Source organism: Myxine glutinosa, chromosome 9 (assembly GCF_964187855.1).
Source record: "Myxine glutinosa chromosome 9, kmMyxGlut1.1, whole genome shotgun sequence".
Lineage (NCBI taxonomy): Eukaryota > Metazoa > Chordata > Myxini > Myxiniformes > Myxinidae > Myxine > Myxine glutinosa.
Window position 1 is genome coordinate 26,950,504 of NC_136269.1, and position 20,440 is coordinate 26,970,943.

The window sequence follows — 20,440 nt, forward strand, 5'->3', positions numbered from 1 at the left end:
TCAATAAATGTCTCGTGACACGTTTAAGTAATAAAATAGCCGCCAGTCGGCCATCTTTGATATGATCTGATTCCTGTGGCCATGGTCAAAAGAACATGGCATGCATATGTAACCCATCATTCATTATCTGTGTGACAAGTTTGAACAAGGCCGGTAAATGCATGTCCGAGAAATGGTTGAGGACATTTTTAATATCGGGTGTTTTTACAACTAAAATGGCCGCCAGTCTACAGTCAGTCATCTTTGACCAGATCGCAAAATAACGCGAGGTGCATGTGTATGCTGTCGTGTGCTGTGCTTCTGCCAAGTTTGAACAAAATCGGACCATTCATGTTCAATAAATGGTTCGGGACACGTTTAAGTAACAAAATGGCCACCAGTCAGCCATATTGGATCTGATCTCGAAAGAAAATGGCCTGCTTAGGTATGTCATCATTCGTTATTTGTGTGCAAAGTTTGACCAAGATTAGTAAATGCATGTCCGAGAAATGGTTGAGGACGTGTTAAACATCAGGTTGTTTTTTTTACACTAAAATGGCTGCCAGTTGGCCACCCTTGATCGCATCGCGAAACAAAATGATGTGCATTTGTACACCAACACATATTGTTTTTTAACTAAGTATGAACAAAATCAGTCCATACATCTCTGAGATATGGTTGCGGATGCACGCACGGCCGGCCAGACGGACAGACCAGACCCAGATCCATAAGCCCCCGTTTCGGACTAAGTCCAACGGGAACTAATAAACACACAGTAAAGAGAAAGGCACTTAATACAGAGAAGAAACTATGGCACCCCATACACACAACCATTCACTCACACACAAATGTGAGAAACCAGGCAAGGTGTTGAAGCATATGGGTGGGCAGGTCACCAAAACAAAGCATGTGGAAGGACTACGTAAGCACTCCAGCAATCGCAAAGGCGGGCTCACTACGCGCTGCTGAGGCCACCGACCCCAGTGAAAAACACAAGCATCCCAGGCTCCAACCAATTTGATTCCCTCCCCACCCTTCTCCACTCCTTCCCCTACCCCTCCCCCCTTCCCCCATCCCACCCCCCCCCCCCTCCTCACCCCCTGCCCAGGTGAGAGTCACTCAGCTTCCAAGAGAGTAATAAGGGAATAGTGAAGTACAGGAGAAAAGAGTGGGAAGTGAACAGAGAACAAACATATATGGCTTTTTATCACCTCCCTGTGCTCATCTTTGCTCATCCCCCAACACCGGCCAACGAGGTGGCACATCGCAGCCACAGTGACGTAAATACAAGGTGCAGGGAGATGAAATTTGCTGTACGTGATGTGCAACGCATGCAGAGTAAAACGAGTGTTCATTTACATCCGCATGATGCCTAATAAATATAAAATATACAAGTACACCTGACACTAGGCCGAGGCTTCAGACTTTGGCACACTCACGAGGCTACACCGTCGAAGAAACTGTTTCAACCAGTCATATTTGACGGACGTTTTACTAGTTTAAAATACATGTAGTAAAATTAAAATTTCCAAATAAATCCAGTAAAATCTTTGTAAAATAAATTAATTAAAATAATCAAGTAAAATACAAACCCCAATCCCTGACATATACATATTTTCAGAGTGAGTTCATACATAACGTACCAGTTTTTGTGGCAGCTCCTGCTTGAACGATTTCAGAAGAATCTGATTGTAAATGATTCAGCGACATGTTTGTTAACTCGGTATGCAGTGCAGCAGGTTCCTCAAGGGTCAATAAAAGCTCCAGCTCTTCATCCACCTTTTCTGGTGTTTTCAAGGGACGGCCATTTTCCCTCGCAGTTCCTTCCTGCTCCACAGCTCCTCCACGGCTTTCTGTTGTGGGTTGGGGAAACTCAAAAGTATCGTCCTTCTCAGTCGAATCACCAGAGAAAGAGGCAAGTTTTGCAGCGCAGTCGCTTTTAGGTCCAAAAGACAATGATGAGGACGATGGTGATGAAGGGTCCTCGGCTTTTGTTGCAGCATTAAGGAAGAATTCAAGCTTGGAAGTTTTGCTGAATGCTAACTTTGGAGCATCAAAGAGTGAGAATTTTCTGAGTTCAGTAGGTGCTGCAGACTGTGAAGGATGCAAAATAAATGTCAACACGATATCAAAACGGTTTATATTTTTAATACAAATTCCTTTTTATGTTGGAGATACAACCATACCGATTTCCCCATGTCCACGAAGGACGAAATGCTCATCCAGAAACACTTTTCCTTTGGTTTCAAGGGATTCTTTAAACTAATGTATTGGCACATCTTATGATGCAAACATGAAAGGCTCAAATCCTGTCTATTTTTCCATGAGTTATTCACATTATACAAACTAGCAACGGTACCCGCCCTATGGGTCAGGAAGGGCATCCGGCCATAAAAACATTGCCTGAAAAAGAGAACTATGACAATTACAACTAGATATGGGCAAGGTACAGCCCGAAGTACCCCGTGGGGGACCCCACTCCCTCTCGTCAAAACTCAAGGTGTTTGAACCGATCAATGATTGAACCGAACTCAAGGTGACCCGATCGAAGCAAGGGTGGAAATCACTCCATTTATGACGACGAAAAGTCTGATGCCCGACGTGGAGATCGGTTTCTGAGGTTTGGGACATGGAATGTAGGGACAATGACAGGGAGATCAGGGGAAGTGGTGAAAGTATTGGTCAGAAGAAGAGTGGACATATGTTGTGTGCAGGAGACAAGATGGAAGGGAAGTGGTGTGAGAATGGTGAAGGGTAGGCAGGGACAGAAATACACGTTTGTGTGGCAAAGGTGCCCAGAAGGCATGAATGGTGTTGGTGTCCTGTTTTCTGAGGAGTTTGTAGACAGTGTGGTGAGTGTGACGAGAGTGAGTGAAAGGTTGATGATGGTGAAAATGATGATTGGAAAGCTCTTGGTGAATGTCATCTCGGGATATGCTCCGCAGGTTGGTCGGAGCGATGAAGAGAAGGACAAGTTCTGGTGTGCAATAGAGAAGCTGATGGAAAACGTGAAAGATAAGGAAGTTGTTGTGGTAGGAGGAGACCTAAATGGACATGTTGGAAGAAGTATGGCTGGTTTTGAGGGAGTTCATGGGGGTTACGGATATGGTGTGAGAAATGTAGAAGGTGAAAGGATTTTGGAGTTTTCTGATGGAGCTGATTGTTGATTTGTAATACTCAGTTCCAGAAAGAGGAAAATAAGCTTGTTACATACAGGTCAGGTAGGTCGACGACAACCGTTGACTACCTGATGGTGCGTAGGCGAGATAGGGGGCACCTCCGGGACACAAAGGTGATCCCGGGGGAGGAGGCTCTTTCACAGCACCACTTGGTTGTCTGCGACATAAGGTTGAAAGGTGCGAAGAGAGCTCGGCGGGTGAGGTACCAACCGAGAATGAAGGTGTGGAGGTTGAAAGAGGTGACAGTGAGGGAGGCATTAAAAGAGAGGCTGAGTATGGTAGAGGATGATGTGGTTGAGCGTGAAAGTGGTTGGATGTCAATGAAAGATAGTCTGTTGGGAGCAGTTGGTGAGGTATGTGGATGGACAAAAGGACCACCGAAGCACTCGGAAACATGGTGGTGGGATGATGAAGTTGGAAAGAAGATTGACGAGAAGAGGAAGAAGTTCAAGGAGTGGCAGAAGGCGAAGGGCACGGGGGCAGAAAAGGAGAAGCATGAAAGTTATAAGGCAGCCAAGAAGGCCGCAAAGAAAGAGGTAGCAAAGGCGCAGAACGCATGTAGGAAAATGTTCGGAGAACGCTTGGATATGGAAGAGGGTCAGAGAGCGGGATTCAGGATTGCAAAGCAGATAGCGAAAGAGAGGTGTGATGTCATGGGGGTGAGTTGCTTGAAAGATGAAGTGGGACAAATCGTTGTGGACCCAGATGGAATTAAAGGAAGATGGAAAAGATATATGGAAATGCTGTTGAATACAGAGAATGAATGGGATGGCAACATAGAGAGTAACCCAGTTTTAGGACCGGCAGAGAAGATAACCGAGAAGGAAGTTGAGGAAGCAATTAAAGCAATGAGGAGTAGAAAAGCGGTAGGGCCGACGGGAGTTGTGGGAGATATGTTGAAGGCAGCGGGAAATTGGGGTGTGAAGAGAATGACAGAGATCTGCAATCTGGTGGTGAAAGAAGGCCACATTCCAGTGGATTGGGAACTGAGTACCCTCGTCCCTTTATACAAGGGGAAAGGTGACCCTCTGGACTGTGGCTCGTATCGAGCGATAAAGTTATTGGAGCATGGAATGAAGGTATTGGAAAGGGTGTTGGAGGGGAGGATAAGGAAGAAAGTGAAGATTGACGAAATGCAGTTTGGATTTATGCCAGGAAGAGGAATGACAGATGCGCTTTTTATTGTGAGGCAGTTGCAGGAGAAGTACATGGAGAAGAGGCAGAAGTTGTTTCTTGGGTTTGTTGATCTGGAGAAAGCATTCGATATGGTTCCACGTGAAGTAGTGACATGGGCATTGAGGAGGTTAGGAGTGGAGGAATGGTTGATCAGAGTAGTGATGGCAATGTACAAAAGAGCGCGCACAGCTGTAAGGACGAAGGATGGGAACAGTGGTGAGTTTGAGGTGAAGGTGGGAGTGCATCAGGGGTCGGTACTAAGTCCACTACTATTTGTAGCTGTGATGGAGGTGCTTGCTCGGAACGTAAAGGAGGGTTTACCGCGGGAGTTGTTGTATGCAGATGATCTGGTGTTGATTGCAGAAAGTATGGATGGACTGAAGGAGAAGATGAACAAGTGGAAGGAATGTATGGAGACGAAAGGTCTGAAGGTGAATATCGGAAAAACAAAGGTGATGGCAAGTGGTAAAGCATGTGGTGAGGTGGAAAGAACTGGGAAGTGGCCATGTGCTATGTGCAGGAAGGGTGTCGGAGTGAACTCAATTCATTGTACAATGTGCGCTGAGTGGGTTCATCAAAAATGTAGTGGTTTGAGAGGGTCATTAACCAGTGTGGCAGCTACATTCAAGTGGAAGGTGTGCACAGAGGGAGCTGCAGATGGAGGAAATGTTGAGTTGGATCTTGGAGACGGCGTGAAGCTGGAAGGTGTGAAAACATTTTGTTACCTAGGAGACATGCTGAATGGAGAAGGTGGATCAGACTCGGCAACGGTTGCTAGAGTGAGATGTGCATGGAAGCAGTTTCGGGAACTGAGTGGCGTGCTGACGAGGAGGGGAGTGTCGTTGAAGCTGAAGGGAAAGGTGTATGCTGCATGTGTGAGAAGTGTTATGATTTATGGGAGCGAGACATGGGTAATGAACGTAGAGCAGCAACGAAGGCTGGAAAGGGTGGAAATGCGAATGGTTCGGTGGATGTGTGGAGTATCGTTGAGAGAGAGGAAGCCAAACGATGAATTGCGAAAGATGATGGGAATAGAGCCTGTGATGGATGCTGTGAAGAGAAACAGTTTGAGATGGTTTGGTCATGTGTTGAGGAAGGATGAAAATGACTGGTTGAGAAGAGTGATGGAAATGAATGTGGAAGGAAGTAGAGGACGGGGAAGACCGAGAAAGACTTGGCTAAAGATGGTGGAAGAAGAAATGCGGGCAAGGGGAGATGCAGAAAATAGGGCAAAATGGAGAAGATTGTCATGGGGACCGCAAGGCTAACCCCCGCTCTTGCAGGGAAAATGGCCTTTAAAATGCCTGTTGTTGTTTGTTGTATTTACATTTTGTATTCCATTGTATAATTTAGAGAAACATAAATGCAAATTTCGCATGTGGAAAAAGTAAGTACACCCCTACATTTATCACGACTTCAAATACCTAAAATTAGAATCAGGTGCACCAGCTCAGGTGCAAATGATTAGAACATCGTTAGAGAGGATCTTGGAGGAACCTGTCTTATTTAAACCTCAGACATTTAGTTTGGTTTGCTCTTTGTTGTTGAAGTGTGCGGCGTCACCATGCCTAGATCAAAAGAGCTCTCTGAGGCCTTCGGAAAGAAGGTTATAGATGCCTACGAGTCTGGGAAGGGATTCAAAAAGATCTCCAACCAATTTGAAATCAGTCATTCGAATGTCCGGAAGATCATCTGCAAGTGGAGAAGATTCCAAACAACTGCTAACTTGTTCAGGCCAGGCCGCCCCAGCAAGTTCAGCCCAAGAGCAGACCGCAAGATGCTGAAAGAAGTCTCTAAGAACCCCAGAATGTCATCACGGGACCTACAGGTAGCTCTTGCCACTGTTGATGTCAAAGTGCATGAGTCTACCATTAGAAAGAGGCTGCACAAATTTGATCTGCATGGGAGGTGTGCCAGGAGGAAACATTTGCTGTCCAGAAAGAACATCAGGGCAAGACTAAAGTTTGCCAATGAACACCGAGGCAAAGACCAGCACTTCTGGAACAATGTGCTTTGGACAGATGAGTCAAAGGTAGAGCTATTTGGCCTAATTACCAGAAGACATGTTTGGCGAAAACCAAAGACAGCATTTGACCACAAGAACCTGATACCAACTGTAAAGCATGGTGGTGGAAATATTATGGTTTGGGGCAGCTTTGCTGCATCAGGGCCTGGGCAGCTCACCATCATAGAATCCACTATGAATTCTTCATTGTACCAGAGGGTGCTTGAGGATAATGTGAGTCCATCTGTCGGAAAGTTGAAGCTCAACCGAAGTTGGACCTTGCAACATGACAATGACCCTAAACATCTATCTATAATTCCAGTAATCTCTGTGTGTATGTTTGTATGTTTGTATGTATGTATGTATGTATGTTTGTCTGTGACCGCTGTTTCTCGACAACTACCGGTCCGATATACTTGAAACTTGCCAGGTATATTGCTGGGGACCCGAGGATGTGCCTTTTCAAGGTTTTAAATTAATCGGACAAGTAGTTACCGAGCTATGGCGATTTCTTTACCAAACTCCGCAAGCCGTTCGCTTTGGACCAAACCATTGCATGTAAATAGAGGGGGGGGATTGTCACCGTACTCGCAAGCCGTTCGCTTTGGACCAAACCATTTCATGTAAGTAGAGGGGGGGGATATAATTTTCGATATATATATAGTACGGGCATGCCCTAGTACCAGTAAATCCACCAAGGAATGGCTGAAAAGAAAGAAATGGAGGGTTCAGGAATGGCAAAGTCAAACCCGGATCTAAATCCCATCCAGATGTTGTGGGGGGGATTTGAAACGAGCTGTGCATGCAAGAAACCCCTCAAACATCGCACAGCTGAAAGAATTCTGCATGGAGGAGTGGGCAAAAATTTCTCCCAGTCGATGTCAGAGACTGATAGACAGTTATAAGAAACGCCTACTTTAGGTTGTTTCTGCCAAAGGGGGCAATACCACCTCTTAGAGCCAAGGGTGTACTTACTTTTTCCACATGCGAAATTTGCATTTATGTTTATTTAAATGATACAATGGACTACAAAATGTAAATGTTTCATGATATTTGTTATATTATATCACCTTTATCTGTCAATATCGTTGAAATGAAGATCAAATAGCTGTATGTTGAAATATGTTGAAAAAGTCAAAACTTTACATACTTACTTTTTCACGTGACTGTATATAAATCGGGATTTAAATTTAATTCAAAAATTGATCCAGACGTCTATTCTCTTTCAAACATTCAAACCGACAGAGGTAGTTATTTATCATAGCATCTGTGGAAGTTTCACCCTTTTACTCAACTCCGTTTCGCTGTTATTTGGTGGAGTAAAAAGTCAACTGAGCTTTATAGATATTTAGATATCAGAGTACATCAGTTTTTTAAAAAAGAACATCAAAAGGGAGGGTGGCAGGTGTCCAACTATCCCCACCCCTCTCAATGCATTGGAACCAAGGACTCATTCAACAGGAATATTTGGTTACATGCCTAGTTCACAGGGAAAATTAAATATATGTATCAGAAACTTTGACCCTTGCAATTGGTTCCAATGATGTTTTTTGGCCTCTTTACATTCACCACCAAAGGTGCACGGAGGTTATTTTCCACCCTTGCCTGTTTGTCTCACTGTGAGCAGGATAACTCAAAATGTTATGGAAGGATTAGGAGAAAACTCGATGGCAAGGTTGGGTTTGTGACAAGTACAAATTGATTAGATTTTGGTGAAGATCCGGATCCAGATACGATATTTCAAGTGATTCGTCACCATTTAGAGATGGTGGCCAAAAACGTATGACAAACCTCGGTGGATGAGTTGGTGAGGTGACAAGAACAAGCTGATTGGATTTTGGTTCAGGTTCGAACCCAGATTTTTTTGATTTTTTTTTGAAAAAAAAGATCGAGGCTCGTGTAAGAGCTAACATCACAAAAAGAACAAATGGCCACACAAAACATACAATAAAGGGAGCGGGAGACAATATTTGGTGCGAGAGGGAAGCACACAAGCACAACAGCAGAGAACAGGGACATCAGAAGATCTGTGGGAGGGAGAGGGCTTGGGGGGAGGAGGCATGGGAAGGTGAGGGGGGGGGGGGGTAGGAGAAGTATAAAACACATGGACACTGCTGGAACTTCCAGGATTTGAATTAACGGGGGTAGAAGAGATCAAGGTTTTGGATGGGGGAAGATAAGAGATGGTGGTGAACAGCTGTTTTAAAGACCTGGAGGGAGGAGAGGGATTGAAGAGAGTGAGGGAGTTTCTTCCAGAGGCGGGAGTAAAGAGGAATGAAGGAGTGAAGGTGAGCAGAGAGTCTTAATTCTGGCAATTTCACCAGAAGAGGGTTGCTGGCAGATCTTGTGCGACCTGCAGGAATATTTGGGGGACAGAGCACAGATAGAGCTGGGGGAGCTAGGCCGGATAGGAGTCGGGAGAAGACAGAAAGACCACCTATCTGCCTGTGGTGAGTGAGTGAAAGGCCCTTGGAGTTAGCTTCATTGTGGGAGATTCCAATGATTCTGAAAGCTTTAGTTTCAACAGCGTGAAGACGAGCTAGGTGTGAGGCAGGAGCACCAGCCCAGAAGGGAGAACAGTATTCCATTGAGCTGTGGATGAAAGCCTTGTATCTGGTGAGGAGCTCAGGTGTGCCAAGGAAAGACTTCGCACGACGGAGGATGCCCAGTCGGCGACTGGCTTTGGAGGCCAGATTGGAATTATGGTTTTTCCCAGGAAAGATCTTGGCAGATAGTGAGACCCAAAAGCTTGAGTAACAGAATTTATTGGAGAGGATTGTTCAGAAAGTAGATGGGAGGGTTGTCCATTCGGTCTTTTCGGAGAGACATAGTGAGAGTGTGAGATTTGTCAGGATTGAAAGACATGTTCCACTTGTTTGACCAGTCTGTGATTTTGTCCAGGTCTGCAGAGAGTGAGGACGCTGCAGACTGCCTATCTGAGGGATGAGGTATGCAGCAGCAGAGAGTGGATTCATCAGCAAAGAGATAGAGAGGATTTTCAAGAGAGTCGGAGAGATCATTGATGAAGACCAGAAAAAGCACAGGGCCCAGAACACTGCCTTGGAGAACTCCAGCCTGAACAGGAAGGGGAGATGAGAGAAACCCATTCAGGGCCACACGTTGACTACGACCAGAGAGGAAGTCCGCAAGCCATGCGTGGAAATTTCCATGGATACCATAGGATGAGAGTTTGGTGAGCAGAGCGGGGTGCCAGACCGTATCGAAGGGACGTGATATGTCAAGGGAGACAGCTCTAATTTCCTGTTTGACATTGAGGACCTCCATCCATTGTTGAGACAGCAGAAGCAGCATGTCCAGAGTATGGTGACTTGGTCTGAAACCAAATTGATGATCAGAGATCAAGCCATTGGAGAAGAGGAAGGATTTGATATCCAAAGCAATGATGGATTCCATGACTTTGCATATAATTGGGAGCAGGCTGATTGGTCTGCAGTTGCAAGGATCTGTTTTTGCACATTTTTTGTGTAAAGAGGTAATGCTTGCTGATTTCCAAGATGATGGCAGATGACCTTGAGCAAAAGAGAGGGTGAGGAGAACAGAGAGAGGGTGTGAGAGAGCGGCAGAGCAGGATTTTAGGACCCGTGGGCTGATGCGGTCTGGTGCAGTTGCAGAATCAGAGTCGAGGATTGACAGAAACTTCTCCACCTTGTCAGGAGAGGAGGACACAGAGTCCAGGAGCAGCTGGGTAGACTGGGTACCGAGAGGGACGGGTTTGGGACACAAGATTTTGAGGCAAACACAGAGATGAGGCATTCAGCTTTTTCTCGTGTGGTGTCAGCTGTGTAGCTGTTTGAGGTAAGGGAGGGGATGGAAGGGGAACAAACACCAGAAACAGATTTGACCAGACGCCACCAGGATTTCGAAGAGGGAGACAGGTTTGAGAGTTCAGTCTTGAGAGTGGAGAGATATTGTTTCCTGGCTCTCCTAAGGGTGGACACACACTTGTGTCAGGCTTTGTGAAAGGAAATTATATTTCTTCCGTTGGATTTGCCCTTTGGAAGGGAGTGTCGTTGAAGCTGAAGGGAAAGGTGTATGCTGCATGTGTGAGAAGTGTTGTGATTTATGGGAGCGAGACATGGGTAATGAACATAGAGCAGCAACGAAGGCTGGAAAGGGTGGAAATGCGAATGGTTCGGTGGATGTGCGGAGTATCGTTGAGAGAGAGGAAGACAAATGATGAATTGCGAAAGATGATGGGAATAGAGCCTGTGATTGATGCTGTGAAGAGGAACAGGTTGAGATGGTTTGGTCATGTGTTGAGGAAGGATGAAAGTGACTGGTTGAGAAGAGTGATGGAAATGAATGTAGAAGGAAGTAGAGGACGGGGAAGACCGAGAAAGACTTGGCTAAAGATGGTGGAAGAAGAAATGCGGGCAAGGGGGTTAACAAGGAGAGATGCAGAAAATAGGGCAAAATGGAGAGATTGTCATGGGGACCGCAAGGCTAACCCCCGCTCTAGCAGGGAAAATGGCCTTAAAATGCATGTTGTTGTTGTTGTTGATTTGCCTTCCAGGAGGCGAAGGCAAGTTGTTTCAGGGCTACTGCCTCACCACAAGATTCTGTGTACCATGAGTGGGAGGAAGGGTATGACAACTGAACACGAGATGGGATCAATCTGTGCATGAGAGAGAGAGCAATTTACTTTGGAAGAATTCCCAGGATGAGTTGATGTCAGAGGCAGTAGAGAAGGCAGACCAGTCCAGATCAATCATCTGGACTGGTCTCCCTTCTCTACTGCGAGTTGGCCTGAGTGAAATTGCCAGACTTGTCGACGCTGAGGAGGCTCTCTGAGAATGGCCAGAGAGACGTCCAATTTAACAAGCATATGGTCAGATGAACCGATTGGAGCAGAAGAAGAGCAGCAGACATTTGCAAGGAAGTTTGCCATAACCAAGTCTAGAAGAGACGATGCTCCGTTGATTGAGATCCGAGTCGGGAAATTGACAGGTTGTGTCAGTCCCAATGAGACGCAGAAGTCCTTTGCTGTGGAGCCATGGCTGGTGAGAGAGGTACCCACACCCAGCCAGCTGGCATGATGACAATTGAAATCACCACATATGAGGAAGAGAGAGTTGGGATGAGTAGATAGAAGTTGGTCAATGTTATCAGACAGCGAGATGTCGATGGAGTCATCACTGTTTGGTGGACGGTACAACACACATATGAACAAAAGGTGGGAGTGAAGGGGAAACCGTAGCCAGAGGTACTTCTGGGGGTGTGGTGGAGAGAGGGCAGTGCAGGGAGTTTGAGGAAGAGAGTTTTTGAAAAAGAAAGCAACCTCACCTCCAGGACGAGGTTCAGGTCTATCATACCGGAGGAGGGAGTAACCCGGGAGAGATATTAAGGAATCAGAGTCATCATGAAGGAGGAAAGTTTCTGTTAAGCGGATCAAGTCTGGTTTGTCAGAAGCAACCTGTATGAAGAGATCAGTCAAGTTTGAGCGAAGGCCCCGGATGTTTGAGGTCCATACCATTAATGAAGAGGAAGGGGGAGCATCGGATACAAGACATGGGAGAGGAGGGGTAGGGTAAGATGTGGAAGAGGAGGAGGAGGTAGGGAGAGTTGTTGATAGTGTGTCAGAGATTTCAGAATAGCTAGGAGAAAGGGAAGGATGAGGAGGACAAAAGGTTTGATGGTGATTGGGTGAGGCACAGTGAGGTGTTGTTTGAGGGGGGGCAGAGCGAGGAAGAAGGTTGGAGGAGATGGAGGTGGGAGTTGGAAGGGAGAGGAAGCCGGGAGGACGCTTTGAGGAGGGGTGAGAGGGGAGAATTGGAGAAAAAAGGAGGATGGGGAGATTTGAAGGGGAGGGGGGAGGGGTGGAATTTAGGAGGGGTGGGGTGAGGGGAGGGGGATATGGGGGGGGAGGAAAGAGGGGGAAGTTTAGGAGGGGAGGGGTGAGGGGGAGTTTAGGAGGAGAGGGGGGAGTTTAGGAGGGGAGGGGTGAGGGAGAGTTTAGGAGGGAAGGTGCAAGGGGGGTGATTTGAAAGGGATGAGTGATGGGGGAGATTAGGAGGGGAGGAGTGAGTTTGGATTTTAGAAAGTGTTGTATGATTAATGGAAAACGAACATTTATTACAAAATGAGTTTCTTGTGATTTTCCATTTGAAAATCCGTTTGAAAATGTTGGAGGAGGGGTGGAATGCAGGTGAGTTTAGGGAATGTAGGAAGGAAGAACTGTAAGAGATGGAATTTTTTATTTCCAATGGAGAGATTTGGTGAGCAAATTGAAAGCAACCTTTTCAAGAAGAAGAAGAAAAATGTGTTATAATATACGACAGAATACAACACTTCAGGGGAAAGTTTAAACATTTTTAAACTAAACCGTGAAAATTATCTGGGGAAATTGGGGTGAAACACATGTTCGAAGAACAAACGAACATGAACAAAGAAGCAAATATGTATATATTGTTTTGAATTAAGATTTTAAACAAAGGGTAAGATGTTCGGGGAAGTATGGGGTGAAAAGAAGACTGGAAAAATCAGTGAGAGAACGAAAGTAAATGGACTACAAACGACCGCCGAGGGAAGACAACAAGTCCTCGAGGCAGGAAACTGAAAAGACCAGGCCTGAAAAATGCAGCAGGAAATAAACGACGATTTAATGCAGGTATGCACGACTTACACCGATATCTTCCTGGAGACACACAGTAGGTACACACACCGTAAAATAAAAATGCAGTTTTGACAAAAATACAAACGGGAACAATTACTTGGGGAAGATAAGAGATGGAAGCCTCTCCTCAGTGAAAGACACATGAAAGCCCGCTTGGAGTTTGCAAAAAAGTACCTAAAGGACTCTCAGACTGTGAGAAACAAGATTCTGTGGTCTGATGAAACCAAGATTGAACTGTTTGGCTTCCGTCTGGCCACTCTGCTATAAAGCCCAGATCGGTGGAGTGTTGCAGTGATGGTTGTCCTTCTGGAGGTTCTCCCATCTCCACACAGGATCTCTGGAGCTCAGCCAGCGTGACCATCGGGTTCTTGGTCACCTCTCTTACCAAAGCCCTTCTCCCCTGATTTCTCAGTTTGGCCGGGCGGCCAGCTCTCGGAAGAGTCATGGTTGTTCCAAACTTCTTCCATTTAATAATTATGGAGGCCACTGTGCTCTTGGGAACCTTCAATGCAACACAGATTTTTTTGAGGGCTTCCCCAGATCTGTGCCTCGACACAATCCTGTCTCTGAGCTCTGCAGGCAGTTCCTTCGACCTCATGGCTTGGTTTTTGCTCTGATATGCATTGTCAGCTATGAGACCTTATATAGGCAGGTGTGTGCCTTTCCAAATCATGTCCAATCGATTGAATTTACCACAGGTGGACTCCAATCAAGGTGTAGAAACATCTCAAAAATGATCAAGAGAAATGGGAGGCACCTGAGCTAAATTTCAAGTGTCATAGCAAAGGGTATGAATACTTATGTCAATTTGATATTTCAGTTTTTTATTTTTAATAAATTTGCAAAACTTTCTAAAATCCTGTTTTCTCTTTGTCATTATGGGGTATTGAGTGTAGATTGATGAGGGAAAAATGAATATAAACGATTTCAGCATAAGGCTGCAACATAACAAAATGTGAAAAAAGTGAAGGGGTCTGAATACTTTCTGAATGCACTGTACATGCTTCTGCTGTAATGTAAACATGTGGCACACAAGATTGCCTTCTTTGGGGTCAACACTTGGGAAGAGGCAGTGCTGGTCTGGACAGAGTAGCGTAACAGGTCCAATGTGGAGCATTACATACTGAGGAAAACCCACAATCAGAAGTAGCAATCGAGAAGCCAAAGGTGCCATTCAACCTTAGCCAACTCTACCCCGGCTACCCTCAGATGTGTACACTGCCGGCGTCACTTCCGGGCCATCGTTGGCCTACGCACCACCAAAATGCTTTCCACTGTTGAATCATTTCTACTTTTTTCCTCGTGTCATCGTCAAAAAATACAGTCAGTCAACAACATAACATGAACGTGCAGTCGAGTCAGTCGATTGCGATAACACCCATAACATAAACATGCAAATTCATAACATGAACATGCAGACGGGTCAATCACCCATAACATGAACATGCAGCCAAGTTAATCACCCATAACATGAACATGCAGCCAAGTCAATCACCCATAACATGAACATGCAGCCGAGTCAATCACCCATGACATGAACATGCAGCCGAGTCAATCCCCCATAACATGAACATGCAGCCGAGTCAATCGCCCATAACATGAACATGCAGCCGAGTCAATCCCCCATAACATGAACATGCAGCCGAGTCAATCGCCCATAACATGGACATGCAGCCGAGTCAATCACCCATAACATGAACATGCAGCCGAGTCAATCGCCCATAACATGAACATGCAGCCGAGTCAATCCCCCATAACATGAACATGCAGCCGAGTCAATCGCCCATAACATGAACATGCAGCCGAGTCAATCCCCCATAACATGAACATGCAGCCGAGTCAATCACCCATGACATGAACATGCAGCCAAGTCAATCCCCCATAACATGAACATGCAGCCGAGTCAATCGCCCATAACATGAACATGCAGCCGAGTCAATCACCCATAACATGAACATGCAGCCGAGTCAATCGCCCATAACATGAACAAGCAGCCGAGTCAATCGCCCATAACATGAACATGCAGCCGAGTCAATCACCCATAACATGAACATGCAGCCGAGTCAATCACCCATAACATGAACATGCAGCCGAGTCAATCACCTACAACATGAACATGCAGCCGAGTCGATCGCCCAGAACATGAACATGCAGCCGAGTCGATCACCCATAACATGAACAAGCAGCCGAGTCAATCGCCTATAACATGAACATGCAAACGAGTCAATCGCCCATAACATGAACATGCAGCCGAGTCAATCGCCCATAACATGAACATGCAGCCGAGTCAATCACCCATAACATGAACATGCAGCCGAGTCAATCACCTATAACATGAACATGCAGACGAGTCAATCACCCATAACATGAACATCCAGCCGAGTCAATCACCCATAACATGAACATGCAGACGAGTCAATCACCCAGAACATGAACATGCAGCCGAGTCAATCGCCCATAGCATGAACATGCAGCCGAGTCAATCGCCCATAACATGAACATGCAGCCAAGTCAATCGCCCATAACATGAACATGCAGCCGAGTCAATCACCCATAACATGAACATGCAGCCGAGTCAATCACCCATACCATGGACATGCAGCCGAGTCAATCACCCATGACATGAACATGCAGACGAGTCAATCACCCAGAACATGAACATGCAGCCGAGTCAATCACCTATAACATGAACATGCAGACGAGTCAATCACCCAGAACATGAACATGCAGCCGAGTCAATCACCCATAACATGAACAAGAAGCCGAGTCAATCACCGATAACATGAACATGCAGACGAGTCAATCACCCATAACATGAACATGCAGCCGAGTCAATCACCCATAACATGAACATGCAGCCGAGTCAATCACCCATAACATGAACATGCAGCCGAGTCAATCACCCATAACATGAACATGCAGCCGAGTCAATCACCGACAACATGAACATGCAGACAAGTCAATCGCCCATAACATGAACATGCAGCCGAGTCAATCACCCATAACATGAACATGCAGCCGAGTCAATCACCCATAACATGAACATGCAGCCGAGTCAATCACCTACAACATGAACATGCAGCCGAGTCAATCACCCACAACATGAACATCCAGCCGAGTCAATCACCCATAACATGAACATGCAGCCGAGTCAATCACCCATAACATGAACATGCAGCCGAGTCAATCACCCATAACATGAACATGCAGCCGAGTCAATCACCCATAACATGAACATGCAGCCAAGTCAATCACCAGTATTGTGAACCGGAAGACTCCTTCACAACAACATCTTGTAAACCATAAGACTTCTCCACAACAACGTCTTGTGAACCAGAAGACTCCTCCACAACAACGTCTTGTGAACTGGAAGACTCTTCCACAACAACGTCTTGTGAACTGGAAGACTCCTCTTCAACAACGTCTTGGGAACTGGAAGACTCCTCCACAACAATGTCTTGTGAATCGGAAGACTCCTCCACAACAACGTCTTGTGAATCGGAAGACTCCTCCACAACAACGTCTTGTGAACTGGAAGCCTCCGCCACAACAACGTCTTGTGAACCACAAGTCTCATCCACAGCAACGTCTTGCTAACCCAATGACTCCTTTACAACAACGTCTTGTAAACCATGAGTCTCATCCACAACAACGTCTTGCGAACCGGAAGACTCCTCCACAACAACTTCTTGTGAACCAAAAGACTCCTCCACAACAACGTCTTGTGAACCGGAAGACTCCTCCACAACAACGTCTTGTGAACCAAAAGACTCCTCCACAACAACATCTTGTGAACCGGAAGACTCCTCCACAACAACGTCTTGTGAACCGGAAGACTCCTCCACAACAACGTCTTGTGAACCGGAAGACTCCTCCACAACAACGTCTTGTGAACCAGAAGACTCCTCCACAACAACGTCTTGTGAACCGAAAGACTCCTCCACAACAACGTCTTGTGAACCGGAAGACTCCTCCACAACAACGTCTTGTGAACCGGAAGACTCCTCCACAACAACGTCTTGTGAACCGGAAGAATCCTCCACAACAACGTCTTGTGAACCGGAAGACTCCTCCACAACAACGTCTTGTGAACCGGAAGACTCCTCCACAACAACGTCTTGTGAACCGGAAGACTCCTCCACAACAACGTCTTGTGAACCGGAAGACTCTTCCACAACAACGTCTTGTGAACCGGAAGACTCCTCCACAACAACGTCTTGTGAACCGGAAGACTCCTCCACAACAACGTCTTGTGAACCAGAAGACTCCTCCACAACAACGTCTTGTGAACCGGAAGACTCCTCCACAACAACGTCTTGTGAACCGGAAGACTCCTCCACAACAACGTCTTGTGAACCGGAAGACTCCTCCACAACAACGTCTTGTCAACCGGAAGACTCCTCCACTACAACGTCTTGTGAACCGGAAGACTCTTCCACAACAACGTCTTGTGAACCGGAAGACTCCTCCACAACAACGTCTTGTGAACCGGAAGACTCCTCCACAACAACGTCTTGTGAACCGGAAGACTCCTCCACGACAACGTCTTGTGAACCGGAAGACTCCTCCAAGGACCAAGGAGCTTTGACCACAAGAGACAACGAGGTGGTGACCGTTCACTACCCAGATCAAGTGGCTGAATTGCGCGCTTTATATGCCGGAAAGGCCGACCTCGTCGAGGACACGCCCTTCTAATCCATTCAAACGTTTGTGCTTTCTTTCCCTCTCTGTACCGTCGCCTTTCCTCCGTTCATCGCCCCATGGAGCTCACTTGAGTTTCCCTCATTGCGGATTTCTTTGAGAAATTGTCCAAAAGGGAATATACGAATAACTTTCCTTTAATCATCTTCAAACAACCTCAAAATCTGTTAAAATCACAACTTAAAGAGGCAATTTAATACTTTGAAGGTATTCTGACCTCGTTCCTTCTTCTCGATGAAACGACCTCTGATTTCATATGATATTTGAGCCTTTTAGAGGACAACACAACTTACAGTGAAGCAATTAGACGTTTATAAGTTGCACTAGTTCATCGATTTCGACTCATTAAAAACACAACTGACAGAGGGGCGTGGCTTAGCGGTTTCCAGGCAGTCTTCGCGTCCTTAACGACAACCAGGCTTTGCAACATAATGTATTTTTCCATGAGCAATCAGCTTGCTATCGCTTGCCAAGCCAGCCGTTCCTTCTCAACCCTTTCTTTGCAGTGCTTGCTTGAGTGTTTAAAATAAGGCGAGCACTCCACAAGTTTATTGACAATGGAACACACGTGCAGACCTGTTGGAGGGTCGCAGAGCGTTTCCAATTTTTTAATGTATCAATTACTATCGATTACAGTTTCGTCATCGATCACGATGGTAACTGGAGAAAATGTTAGAATCCTGTCCATTCTTATTGGTTAACAGGGGGTGCGAGTGTGCGCCAATCCGACAACAGATTTCTGCAATCACCACCACCAATCTCTATTGTGTGGATGGTGCCGGTATTACATAGATCAACAACGTCTTGTGAACCGAAAGACTCCTCCACAACTTCTTGTGAACGGAAGACTCCTCCACAACAACGTCTTGTGAACCAAAAGACTCCTCCACAACAACGTCTGGTGAACCAGAAGACTCCTCCACAACAACGTCTGGTGAACCAGAAGACTCCTCCACAACAACGTCTTGTGAACCTGAAGACTCCTCCACAACAACGTCTTGTAAACCGGAAGACTCCACCACAACAACGTCTTGTGAGGCGGAAGACTCCTCCACAACAATGTCTTGTGAACCGGAAGACTCCTCCAAAACAACGTCTTTTGAACCGGAAGACTCCTCCACAACAACGTCTTGTGAACCAGAAGACTCCTCCACAACAACGTCTTGTGAACCAGAAGACTCCTCCACAACAACGTCTTGTGAACCAAAAGAGTCCTCCACAACAACGTCTGGTGAACCAGAGGACTCCTCCACAACAACGTCTGGTGAACCAAAAGAGTCCTCCACAACAACGTCTTGTGACCCGAAGACTCCTCCACAACAACGTCTTGTGAACATGAAGACGCCTCCACAACAACGTCTTGTCAACCGGAAGACTCCTCCACAACAACGTCTTGTGAACCGGAAGACTCCTCCACAACAACGCCTTGTGAACCGGAAGACTCCTCCACAACAACGTCTTGTGAACCGGAAGACTCCTCCACAACAACATCTTGTCAACCGGAAGACTCCTCCACAACAACGTCTTGTGAACCGGAAGACTCCTCCACTACAACGTCTTGTGAACCGGAAGACTCCTCCACAACAACGTCTTGTGAACGCAATGACTCCTCCATAACAACGTCTTGTGAACCCAATTACTTGCCAATTCCAATCGAACCCAATTGCGAATAATTAATTATTCAATCACCATGAACATGCAGCCGAGTCAATCACCCATAACATGAACAGTCAATCACCAGTCACGCAGTCCAGTCAATCACCCATAACATGAACATGCAGCCGAGTCAATCACCCATAACATGAACATGCAGTCCAGTCAATCACCCATAACATGAACATGCAGTCCAGTCAATCCCCCATAACATGAACATGCAGCCGAGTCAATCACCCATAACATGAACATGCAGTCCAGTCAATCACCCATAACATGAACATGCAGCCGAGTCAATCACCCATAACATGAACATGCAGCCGAGTCAATCACCCATAACATGAACATGCAGCCGAGTCAATCACCCATAACATGAACATGCAGCCGAGTCAATCACCCATAACATGTACATGCAGCCGAGTCAATCACCCATAACATGAACATGCAGCTGAGTCAATCACCCATAACATGAACATCCAGCCGAGTCAATCACCCATAACATGAACATGCAGCCGAGTCAATCACCCATAACATGAACATGCAGTCCAGTCAATCACCCATAACATGAACATGCAGTCCAGTCAATCACCCATAACATGTACATGCAGCCGAGTCAATCACCCATAACATGAACATGCAGTCCAGTCAATCACCCATAACATGAACATGCAGTCCAGTCAATCCCCCATAATATGAACATGCAGCCGAGTCAATCACCCATAACATGAACATGCAGACGAGTCAATCGCCCATAACATGAACATGCAGCCGAGTCAATCACCCATAACATGAACATGCAGCCGAGTCAATCGCCCATGACATGAACATGCAGCCGAGTCAATCGCCCATAACATGAACATGCAGCCGAGTCAATCACCTATAACATGAACATGCAGCCGAGTCAATCACCCATAACATGAACATGCAGCCGAGTCAATCGCCCATAACATGAACATGCAGCCGAGTCAATCACCCATAACATGAACATGCAGCCGAGTCAATCACCCATACCATGAACATGCAGCCGAGTCAATCACCCATAACATGTACATGCAGCCGAGTCAATCACCCATACCATGAACATGCAGCCGAGTCAATCACCCATAACATGTA

General features: G+C 46.1%; 1 protein-coding gene across 6 annotated transcripts in view; it reads right to left on the reverse strand.

Annotated features, from left to right (window-relative positions):
* The window catches only part of AVEN (apoptosis and caspase activation inhibitor), a 90,599-nt gene that overhangs the window by 1,122 nt on the left and 69,037 nt on the right, over positions 1-20,440 (reverse strand). For all 6 annotated transcript variants that reach the window (XM_078784211.1, XM_078784216.1, XM_078784213.1 and 3 more), the window contains exon 6: positions 1,623-2,073. In XM_078784211.1, coding sequence (XP_078640337.1) covers positions 1,623-2,073 — 451 coding nt within the window. The remainder of the gene's footprint in view (positions 1-1,622; positions 2,074-20,440) is intronic.